Genomic DNA, 12,544 nt, shown 5'->3' on the forward strand with positions numbered 1-12,544 from the left:
CATAACCCACAAGTGTAGATATAATTTTGTATTGATCCAAAGTCACTGTCTTGAGTTGTATTATGATTAGTGCCCTTGATGAGCTGGGACTTTGACTAAACTCTTTAGTCCCCTACACAAACTAGTAAGTAATGCAACTCTTTGCATGCCTTGTCCCATTGAGTGGAATGGTGCTAACACTGAGATAAGTAGACAGAAGGTTGCAGCTTTAGGATTTTCATGTACGCATCTTATTTCCCTTTTAACCCACCTTTCCATTCTATTCCTCCTCCCCCTCTTTCTTGATAGCCGAAAATTGTGGGCTACCAGAGAAGCCGAGTTCTGCCCAACATTGGCGGCAAGGCTAACCACTGTGAGGTCCAGAAAGCCCCAGACTCTCAAGATTGGGGGGCTCAGTCCCATCCCAACAGACTTTGATGGTGCTGAAGACCCCTCAGCCCTATGGAGTTGTCACCATGTGTGCTACTTATTCAGTGACCAGCCTCCTTCCCTCACTTCTCACTCTCAAACTTAATTGATGAATAAAGGGGTGATGTCCACAAGATAACTGAGACCCCAACCAGACATTCTGGGAATTGCCCTATGAAAATGCAAATGGTGTGTATTGGAGGGGTGGAGGAATATTGGGATGTTGATGTCATGTGTCATGTGACGGTTGGCACCCCTCTCCATTCTTTCTCAGAAGTTGGTGCCTCTGAGCACATTCTTACCACCATACATATTTCAAGTGTCACAATCCATGGACTCAGACACAACCCCAGAACTCTCTAACAACACACCCATTTAATTCAATGGATGGTATTCAACTGAGTTTTACTCATAAATTAACAAACATGACTAAGTTAGATCCATTGATTTCAATGACTCTACTCTGTTTAAGCTCTGCTTTGTTTAAGTAAAACAAACTTATTCTTTTTTATGAACTTATAAACTTGAATTATTTTATTATTTTTAAAATAGCATCTATAGCTTCACCAAAGCAAGGCTTCGACCTGCTAGCAAATATTTATTATCCTGTGATACACACAACTGCTTTCAAACTGTCAGACTACATTTTATTTTTGACACTGTATTGATGCTACTTGTAAATGTTTCATTCCTCTTGCTGTTGGAGATTGCACTCATTGATTGATCTAAGCCTTGCCCGGGCTAGGAAAACTGATCTGCTTCTGGATTATTTCCTTTAAATGAATAAAACACAGGAAATAACTTTTTTATTAGGGTGAAGCACCCTAATATGGCTTTGCTTTTGTTGTTGTTATTACAGAAATAAAAGATAAAGATGTGATGCTGTACTTGAAAACCTCACAGTTGGTGCTGGCTTTAGAGATTATTCACTCAAAGCCAGCAGATAAAAGCAGCAAAGAATAATATGCAGAGCGCATGTCCAAAATAATATCTGGACAGGATTCCAAGCAGAGGTCAAGAGTTGAAGCTGTGGAAGCTGAAGGTATTCATTTGAGGCAGCAGCTTCTTAAGCAAACTTTTGTTTGGAAAATAGTAAATTGGTAATTTCCATTTTGAATGAATCATGTCTTGCTTAACTGAATAATTTTCTTTCTTTTAAAAAAATAATTTTTATTAAGTTTTCCATTTTAATAAACCAATCAAATCACATTCAATATTCCAAATTGTACAAATACATATCATAAAGTCCAAATATTTTGCAAAATTATAACTTTTTTGTTGGGGGTTCCCATGCTTTGAGTTCAGTGGGGTCCAATCATCTCATGTTTCTACTGCCTTGAGTGTCAATAGTCCCTTCTTTAAATCTTCTTGTTATTATCCTTCTTTCTTTCATAGCCTTTGAGTTGTTTCTGCTTAACTGAATAATTTTCAAACGTATTTTATGTTTTCATTTTCATTTCCCCCCTGCAAATTTTCTCTTAAAAGAGGGATAGGTAGCTAGAGGGGTATGTTTGTGTGCGCATGTAATTGGCATTTAATGCCACTGGATGTGGTACCCGAGTCCTTCTGTAACCTGCTCCGTCTCCATAAGGTTGGACCATGGACATCTCTGATCTAGTAAGTCAACTATAGCCTGTCTTCCCATGCTAAGCCACTAAGCAAAGGATGGAACAGCCGTCTCTCTTGCCAGGAAATTCATGGAAGATAAGTTGCTACTAATAGCTTTCCATACCTCCATACGGGAAGCAGCATGCCTCTGAATACCAGGTGCTGGGGATCACAAGGCTATTCCTTTCAAACTTCTCATCAGGACAATTTCTTCCTCAGGTTCTGAACCTTTGCCCTTCCCCCATTGCATCAAGGTGCCTAGAATGTGTACGGAAGGGTCAGCGTTTAACACATTATATTCCCAGAGAATCTTTGTTTTTATGCAGTTGCAATGGTTAGTGAGTTGCTTCTGAAACCACACTGTCACCGAGGCATAGCCTACAAAATCACATCCTGTTTGAAGTGCAATCCAGTTTTCAAAGCGTTTTTGCCACTTTTGCTTTTCATCCATTGTGCTGCATTTCTTGAGTATTCCTTTTACTTCAGAACACCTTTTAAGTTATTAATTCAGTCAGATCAAAGTGAAAAGAGAGGGACCTTTTCTTGCATGTTTGCCTTCATTACTTCTACTGCTAAGAATTGTAGCAAGCCTAATTTCTTGAAACTTTCAGCTTCTATATTGAAGTTATTTTTTTTTTTAATATGTTGCATCCTCTGTTTACCAAGTGGCAACTTCCTTCACTGTGCACATAAACGTGCCATCAATGGATTGCTCTTGCTTCCTGCCTTTTGCCTCCCAGGATCATATGTTCTTGCAAACACATGTGTTGCGTGTCGAGGTCCCCGGGCCACCCCAAAACTCACACTTCACACAGAATTTTTGTTTCAGGTTTTTGGCATAATTTTGGCCACAACTTTATTAAAATTCAAAAAATGTCAGTGGTTGCTTAGGCATTGGTTGCGGCTATCTGCCCCCCAGTGGGGGACAGACTGACATTTCTCTTTTTTGTTTGGTTTGTTACTTTATTTGCATTGTTACCCTTCCTTTCCTCTAACATAGGGAGGAAAGTGTAACCCCATCAAGAGCAGGCAATCTCCCACCCATCTGGTCTAGGGAACCACCCACTAACAGTGCCTTAGTCTTATCTGGATTGAGCTTCAGTTTGTTGGCTGTCATCCAGTCTGAGTATAGGGTGGTATATAAATTCAATAAATAAAAATAAATTTATTTTTTTTTTGCAAAATCTCAAAATCAGCTATTTTAAATGAAATTTACCAAAATCTACACTTCTGACATGGGCTGCCAAATGTCTCGATTTCCCTGGACATTCCAGCGAATTCCACTCAGATGCTGTTTAAGAGGACCAAATGCCGGTTATGTCCAGGAAATTCCAGACGTATGGCAACCCTAACTCCAACTCCCATCAACCCCAGTGAGCATGGTCAAAGATCAGAGAAGAAGGCAGTTGTTTCCCAGAAACATCTCAAGGCCCACAGATTCACCACCAGGAACCATTCTAAGGAGCTCAAAGTTGCATACAGTATATGGATTGTATTCCTCACATCAATGGCTATTTGAGCATCATAACAGCCAAAAGAGATATCCTGGGCTGAGAAAGTAACTAGCTCAATGCTCAAAGTCACCCAAATGAGCTCCATGACTAGGCAGAGATTTGAACCTGGGTATCACCATTCTACCTTCACTGTTGGAGGCAGTATGTCTCTGTATATCAGCTGCTGGAGGTCACCAGTGGGGTGGGTGCTCTTTCACTCAGCTCCTGCTTTCAGGATTCCCATAGGCATCTGGTCAGCCATGGTGAGAACAGGGGAATGAACTGGACGGGCCTTTGGCTTGATCCAGCAGGAATCTTCTTGAGGTTTTATGCTCATTTGCAAGACTGACTCTGCTCCTACTGCAACACAGTGGCTCACTGTGTTTGTGTTTCAGGGATTCCAACTTCCATAGGTGATGCTCTGCTACCTACTCATATGGAGCTGTGCTTAGGCCATTTTGATGATTCTGGATACAATACCTCAAATAGGTATATAGCTGATACACTAGAAACCTTACCTACCTTCAGCTATGTTTCTGCATGGCCAATATTGACTTGCCATAACAAGCAAGTCCTTGGTTTCTCATGTGCAGTTCCCACAACATTTCCTTGAACTGGCATAGGCTGGAGGTCTGAGAACAGACTTGGGGGAAATGTAGAAGGAATTGCTCCACGATATCTGACTCTTGCTCAGTGACCTGGTTGCTTCATATAGTTCTTCCAGAACTCAACTTTTCACATCTTATGACTCAGGCAGTTTGAGTCATAACAAAGTGATTAAGTGATGCAGATGTAGTTGGACAGATTTTGGGACAGTGTCTCAAGAATCTGGAAGTCTCTCTGGAAAGACTTGTAGCCACTGTTTTGAACAGCAACCATCTCAACAGAGTGAGTAAAATGCCCCCCCCAATTTACATATTCATGCAATTACTGTTTGCGGCAAGGCAAGCATTTGGAGTGGCTGGGAACTGGGAACAAGGCATGTTGTGGTGCTTGTGTTGCAGCCCTTTGGTGAGAGAGGGCTGCTAATTTGCCAGGCTGCATTCCAGGGCAGATTCTGGTTGACTGCACAAGGGACTCTAGGGCAGGTTTTGGTCTATCCCTTTTCCTACCCTCTCTTTCTAGCCCCTTCAGGGAGCTCCATTAATGAGTGACCCTGTAATGGAGCTCCTGCAGGGGCAAAATGCATACCATACTGGGGATTGCCAGCAGTCATGGGACATCATAGTGCTGTGTGACAGGAATGAAGCCAGAGTGCAGGTTTTGATCTTGTGGAGGTTAACTTGCATAATCGAGAAGTGCTAATGACACGTCTCAGAGTTCCTGGTGTGCTCATTGGTAGCTGTCTGTGAAAATTACAAGCCATCTAATGAGCACGCTGACAATCTGGGTGCTCAACAAGACTATTAGCATCAGTTATGGCATGATCTGAAAATTGCTCAAAGAGCATATTATGCATGAGTTGTAAGATTAGCTCATGCCAGATATTTTACCCCATAGGAGAGTTGAGCTCTTCCACGCCAGCTCAAGGGTTAGAAATATAAATGCAGATAGCTTCAGCTTTCGAGTTACATATGCTGAGAGTTTTAAGGAACTTCAGCATTTGAAAATACTTTTGCCGTTTTGAAATACTGTAGTGGCAGTCTATGAAACACTGTAAGAGGCTTCCTCAGGCTTTAATTATAGCGTAACAAGGAAAATTCTTTCAGAAGTCTTCATTACCCATTTAAATTTGCGTGTGTTTCCACTGAACACCTGTTAAAAAAGATTTAAGAGTCATGGCTTAGGTAGTAGTTGCATTTTCATTTTATTTTTTGGGAAACCAATTAAATGGATGTCACTAAGACCGTTTTGAAACTTTGAAAGAGAATGTTGTAGCACCAAAGGAGTTATACTTTAAGAATAACTGTGGGTGTCGGTTAATGTAGTAATTCTAAGTCTAGTTTCATCTTCATTTTACTGAGGCAAACAGGTGCTCTGTTCAGAGATACTGAAGATGCACAACTGGAGAGGCAGCAGGAGTTGAAAAGAGATTCATCTGTTTTGATTCACTCCTATGGCAATTTTCCATTTCTCAGAAAAATGTCCCAGTCCCTTTTTTATTATTGTTTCTTTCCTTAAATCTTTGCTTGTAAAAGTATATCTCTGTTTTGGTTATCTATGTCTGGAGTGGTGATATTTAGCAGACGCATATGAGAGGTTCACCATATCATGCCGTTGGCTTAAAAGTCTGTGACAAAAAATATCTCAACCTTTTCTAGACAGTAAGTCACAGTAATAGGACAATTGCTATCTAAAGCTAGGCATATGCATTGATTTTTATTTTTATAAGGAGACACCTGATAGAACCACTCTTTCCTACTGTTGGAAAACGATGGCGAGAGTATTCCCGGTTCACATTAAACCTCAGCATTGCTGTGATATAAGGCCTCTTAACAAAAACTTGTGGCTGCTGGTAAGACACTAATTGGAGACAATATTCTCCATGGGTTCCTGGGCTCAGTTCTTCCTTTTCACTTAACCAGAGAGCCAGGGAGGCTATCTGTCAGGTCAGCTGTTCCTACACAGAGTATAGGCCTGCCTCTGACACTCAGTGCACTTGGGGTCTGTAACTTTGGGCACTTCCCGGGGGCTACCATTTTCAGGTGGGATTGATTGATTGATTGACTGATTGATTGCATTTAGAGCCCACCTTTTTCTCCACAGAGCTTAAGATGGCTTACATGGTTCCCCCTGCTCCTCACAACAACCCTGTGAGGTAGGGTAGGCTGAGAGTGACTGACTGGCCCAAGGTCACCCAGTGAGCTTCATGGCCAAGTGCGGATTTGAACCCTGTTCTCCTAGGTCTTAGTTCAACACTCTATCCACTGCACCACATATTATCATCAATAAGTTTATTGTGCTAGCCAACACCAGTCACATAGCTGGGGGCACTGTCATACAGTGGTTCTGCTCCTTCCTCCTGGGCCGTGTTCAGAAAGTGGTGGGGGGGGAGATGTGTGTTCAGACCCCTGGGCTCTCACTTGTGGGGTGCCTCAGGGTTCTGTCCTCTCCCCCATGCTTTTCAACATCTACATGCAGCCTCTGGGAGAGATCATCATGGGGTTTGGACTGGGTGTCCATCAATATGCAGATGATACCCAGCTCTACCTCTCTCAAATCGGAACCAGTGAAGGCGGTGAAGGTCCTGTGTGAGTGTCTGGAGGCAGTTGGAGGATGGATGGCGGCTAACAGATTGAGGTTGAATCCTGACAAGACAGAAGTACTGTTTGGGGGTCTCAGGAGACAAGCAGGTGTGGAAGACTCCCTGGTCCTGAATGGGGTAACTGTGCCCCTGAAGGACCAGGTGCGCAGCCTGGGAGTCATTCTGGACTCACAGCTGTTCATGGAGGCACAGGTCAATTCTGTGTCCAGGGCAGCTGTTTATCAACTCCATCTGGTATGCAGGCTGAGACCCTATCTGCCCGCGGACTGTCTTGCCAGAGTGGTGCATGCTTTGGTTATCTCTCACTTGGACTACTGCAATGCACTCTGTGGGGTTACCTTTGAAGGTGACCTGGAAACTACAACTAATCCAGAATGCGGCAGCTAGACTGGTGACTGGAAGCGGCTGCCGAGACCATATAACACCGGTCTTGAAAAACCTACACTGGCTCCCAGTACATTTCCGAACACAATTCAAAGTGTTGGTGCTGACCTTTAAAGCCCTAAACGGCCTCGGTCCAGTACACCTGAAGGAGCGTCTCCACCTCCAGCGTTCTGCCCGGACACTGAGGTCCAGCGCCAAGGGCCTTCTGCGGTTCCCTCGCTGTGAGGCAGGCAGAGGGCCTTCTCAGTAGTGGTGCCCGCCCTGTGGAATGCCCTCCCACCAGATGTCAAAGAGAAAAATAACTACCAAACTTTTAGAAGACATCTAAAGGCAGCCCTGTTTAGGGAAGCTTTTAATGTTTAATAGGTTATTGTATTTTAGTGTTTTGTTGGAAGCCACCCAGAATGGCTGGGGAAACCCAGCCAGATGGGCAGGGTATAAATAAATTATTATTGTTGTTGTTGTTGTTGTTGATGTTGTTGTTGTTAATTCTGGTCGCACAGTTATAGTTGATTAGAAGGTCTTGCTCAACAAACCCACTTCTCCAAAAGATTGGACTTTTTATTATGATGTAAGAGGGAAATGCACTAGAAAGTGTGGGATAACACTTGCTTTGACACAACCTTGTCTAATGTCACCTGCCAATCACAATGAATTTGCCATATAATAATTAGTTTAAACTTTAAAATAATTGCAAAAGAAACTTTTTGAGAGAGCAATTGGACCAACAAAAGAAACAACAGGCCAACAATGCTCCCCCCCCCCATCTTCAATTATTACTGGAAATGGCTGGAAAGTGAGAGTACTGTATATAATATGTCATCTCTGCGGGGAGTCAAATGGGTTCTTTTTGGGAAAATCAGCTTTTCAAACATTAAAACGTCTAATAGGGCCATTTATTATAACAGCAATTACGAGAGACACAACGCTGGTAGTATCCCTAAAGCTAATCTTGTAAATTTCCTGTGCTGTGTCAGCATCACCACCTGTTAAACTTCAGCATCACAGCCTTCTTAGTTGTGTCTGGCACAAGACACAACCAGGCATGGTACCTGGCCCCTGGCTAAGAATTGCCAGTGTGGAATAAGGAACCTGGGGCATACAGGGGTGCAATAAACCTTGGGGCAGTGTTTAGGCTGGACACACTTCATGCTGCCTCAAAGGAAGGTGTTCTCTTGGAGGTGTGTGTTTATGTTTTGGGACGGCCCAGAGATTATTGTGCAGGTACACACTCCCAGTTTCTCTTCTCTGAAATGGTTATTTGGGTGGTGCATGTTGCAGCTGAAATTAGCCTTAGCTGAACACTGAGTGATATCCAAAAGTGAATCCTTAATCTTCTGCCCCCCACATGCCTCTCCCTCCACAAAAAAACAGGCAAAACACCGTTATACACCTTAAAACAACCACCACCACACAGACGAAACCATATGCCAAGTTTGTGACTGCCTAGAGATCACACTCGTGCAGCTGAATCCAATTCACATTTACTCTGAAATGAATCCCACCGAGTTTAAATGAGATTGGAACAAAAGCAACTGTGCATAGGAATGCTACCTTTTCATGTTCCTACACCTTCCTCACTCAAACCCTTCAATATGTCTTAAGGCTAACATTATTTCATGGCTAAAAGAAGTATTCGCATATTTTAAAAAATAATAGGATTTTTTTAATTACTGGATTATTTTTCAAAAATGAAACTGCTACCCACAATATAAATCACTCGGGAGTGAGTGGTGAACTGGCAATTAGTCTTCTTTCATGTATTATGCATAACTTTTATCAGAGACATTAAAAACAGCACCTTGCTGACAACTGAGAACCTTTATAGTACTCTAATCTTGAATCTGTGCCTTGGATGAGCGAGAGGATCTTCCCAGGTGTTGGGCAGGTGTCATTTCAAAGGGGGTGGCATAAGATCCGTGTTCAGTAAGTTTTCATGCTGGTTTGTTTGTTTGCCCAGCACTAATAATAAGCTGGTTTGCAGATGTGGAATCACTCCATACAAATATAATGAATTGCCTTAGGTTGTGAATAGCCTCGGTGACTTTAGCTGGCTCTCTTGCCACTCTGCGAGCTACCCAGCACAAGGATGGATAATATTTAAAAATAGATTAATGTGTCTCTCCAGTGCCTTTTAAGTTGAAAGCCACTGAGCTTCCATTGCTTTAAATTAATTGAGTCTCAAGAGGATTTATGGGTATGACTGAGAAAGTCAGGCACATTCTGATCAGCCTTTAAGAATATCCTATAAGATGACAGAACAGTAGCACCAACTAAAAAACATTCAAAATTTATTGGACTATTATTTGGAAACACACAGGGAGAGCTGGAAAGGGATCACAAATGCCTACCGCCTGCTAATTGTATTAAACTTAAATGAGTTCCCTACTCATCTGCCTTTTTATTAGAGACAACAGTACAATCCAAATAGCGATCATTACCTTGAAGAGCACTAGATCTAAAAACAGTCTCTGGCGTTATCGTATAATAACGAGAGAGCGCATAATGGGCCTTGAGAGACCAGCAGAGTTTATTTTAATTTTTGACTTCATTTCTGTTCAAATGGTTTTCTCCATACCTGTCACTGGAATTAATAAGCCAGTTTCCCAAAGCAATGAGACCCAAGGCACACAATGCGGCTGCCTTGCTGAAGCTTCGCAGGACTGTTCAATGTCTGGAAGGAAATAGCCTGAAAACCCTTTGTATGCCATCTTGAGGTTTAAAGATGGAAGAAACGCAGGCTACAAATAAAATATATACAGCGGCAGGGCTTCAGCAGCAAAGCTGTAGGTTCATAGTGTACCTAGACATGACATTAATTGCACCAATGTAAATTAACACCTGGGCATCAGGAGGGAAGAAAACATAACTCTCCATACCATGGTCAGACAAAATCATCTTTTGGAAGTTGCTACTTGAGAGAGTATGTGTTAAGCACTGCCTTCCCCATCAGGCTTCCTCACGGCTGAAATTTGCATAGCAAAATCAAAACAAAACTCCAAACCCACCTTAAATATATTCATGTAAGTAATGCCACATCTGGTTTGGCTATCAGACTAGTGTAGAATGCATATGTTCCCGAGTGGAACAGTTACTTGGGGAGAGCGTTGGGGGTGTTTCTATATTTAGTGTTGACTTGTGTTAATGGGGTAAGTAGGATTTAGTCTCTGTAGTGACATGAATTAAATGCTAGTGTTTCCCAAGGCAACAGGAACGCACATTTTAGCCATGGTTCTATTAAAAACTGAGGCACAGGAATCTTTAAATGACTGTAAAGAATTAACCTGGGGCAAGGGGAGGAATCTCCCAGTGCACCTATACGGGAAAAGTTTGTGTTCATAGCTACCTCTCAAGTGATAAAGACTGTGAGTCAATGTGCAGTAAGTAATGGCATCAATAACCCAGCCTTGCTATACAGTCATACCTTAGGTTATAAACGCTGTGGGTTGTGCGTTTTCGGGTTGCGGACTGTGCCGAACCCGGAAGTACTGGAATGGGTTACTTCCGGGTTTTGGTGCTCGCACATGTGCAGAAGCACAAAATGACATCACGTGCATGCGCTGAAGTGCCGAATTGTGTCACGCACGTGCAGAGATGTGGTGCTGCGGGTTGCGAACATGCCCCCCACACGGATCACGTTTGCAACCCAAGGTATGACTGCACTCACAACAAGTACAATCACCAGCATTGAGCGTGTAAATCATAGAGAAGCCTTTCGCGTGCACCGATAACGTGCACACTTCTGAAAAGTAAAAATACACGTGTCATTTGAAAAACATGCAAATGGAAAAGTAGCAGACTTTATTGCACAAGCATCATAGCCACCCAAAGCACCATTTCAAACACAACAATGGCATTTTAAGAATAACATCATGCAAGACAAAAACAGTCCAATGTTATATTCTTTGTTTTTTAATGTCGCTGTTTTCAGGTGGAATTCAAGGCGCACACTGGCAAATTCAGGAAGTGCAATTAAAGCTGATTTGGTCTCTTCCCCTGCTTCGCAAAGCAGGCTTTTTGCCATGACAGTGAAATGCGCACAGAAGTGGGAGGGGGTGACAACTGCTTGATGCAACATCATATCACCTCCCTGCAAACAAAGCAGAATGAACGCTCATAAATAGTTGATGTCGCCATACCTCCTCACAAACCTTGTGCAGATAAACTGGGGTGACTGCTCAATAAACAGGTCATCTGGAAGCAGCCGAGGTCATTGACACTATATGCAAGTTAGCCTGCCTTTTCAGCTGCTTCATGGCAAATGTTTCCTGAAGAAACCTGCTTGCTGTCTTTACAGGCCCAAACTTGGAACTCCCTAATCTTTGAAACTGCCAAGCCAAAGAACTAGCTTGCGAATTAATTTTCTGTTACTGGAGCGGCTAATGGTTACCTGAAAGAGATGTGACAAGCCCAGAGTTGTTAAAACTCTTTTGAGGACCAGAAAGCTGTAATTGACAATAACAAGGAGGTGCTGTGAATTGACTTGCTATTTCTAATTTTAAATTTCTTAATACATGAGAGCTGGCTCATTAGAGAGCCCTTTTTTATGAGGATCTTTCTCTACAATCCTTGTTTCTTTCTTTTCCGAAACTGGGATTTTAAAGCTTTTAATTGTGGGTAGGTCCCAAAGGCTCTCTGTGTGTAACAATTAGTTAAAAATGCATTTCTAAAGCAGCCAATTAAAACCTGATTAAAACAGATAATGTGTGGGAAATGCTTAAAAAGCCTTCCTTTCTGACTAGCACAAAAAGCCAGTCTGGAGACATGAATGAGGATGGAAACTAAATGAGTGTGGAAACTAAGTGTTTGGGGACAGAGGAAAACCAGCCGATTCAGAGAGGAGAACAAATGCCAAAAGAGCAAACAATGTGAAAAGAAAAGTGAGCCTGTGCTCTGGTGTGCAGGGAGGAAAAGGATCTTAATGCTTAAATGTGACAAACATGGATTCCCCGCCCCCTGAAGTTAAGTGTACTAGTGTGGCCCCATAATCATTGACCTCAGAGGTCGTCTAGTACAGGATGCTGCTAAATAAACACAGGGACTACAATGCAGGATCCAAGCATAACATTCTTGATAGATTGTGGCTGCCACATAAATATTAAAGTGTAGGTGGGTTCCCACAATGCAAGACAAAGTGATAACAGCAAGAAACTTTATTGAACTAACAGAACTAGACAACAGGGGCAAAGCAACTGCTTATATACATTTCTGAAGGCCTGGGCCACTCCCACTCCCAACGTGATTGGCTGTCTAAACTTCCAAGCTGTGAATCATAAGTTTAAGGGCCAATGGCAGAGGCCCAAATCCTGAAATGCTCTGTGATTGGGTATCATGTATCGAATCAAAACACAGGGGCTCTGAATCCTTGGTCCAGACTCAAGCTCAGGCAAACAGACCACTGAATATATAGCAAATACCTCCAGCAAATGAGAACCCTCCCATTCTC

At 42.5% G+C, this 12,544-nt stretch overlaps 1 protein-coding gene across 1 annotated transcript in view; it reads right to left on the reverse strand.

Moving 5' to 3' along the window:
* Window positions 1-2,185: 2,185 nt before the first annotated feature.
* The window catches only part of LOC310702421 (uncharacterized protein), a gene marked incomplete at its 3' end in the record, with an annotated part of 29,223 nt that continues 18,864 nt past the window's right edge, over window positions 2,186-12,544 (reverse strand). Inside the window, exons 5-7 of the mRNA XM_083493898.1 lie at window positions 11,050-11,188; window positions 10,766-10,840; window positions 2,186-2,274 (exon numbers count right to left, since the gene is read on the reverse strand). Coding sequence (XP_083350024.1) covers window positions 2,186-2,274; window positions 10,766-10,840; window positions 11,050-11,188 — 303 coding nt within the window. The remainder of the gene's footprint in view (window positions 2,275-10,765; window positions 10,841-11,049; window positions 11,189-12,544) is intronic.

The sequence above is a fragment of the Podarcis liolepis genome, assembly GCF_965112155.1.
Source record: "Podarcis liolepis genome assembly, chromosome: 3".
NCBI classification, from domain to species: Eukaryota; Metazoa; Chordata; class Lepidosauria; order Squamata; family Lacertidae; genus Podarcis; species Podarcis liolepis.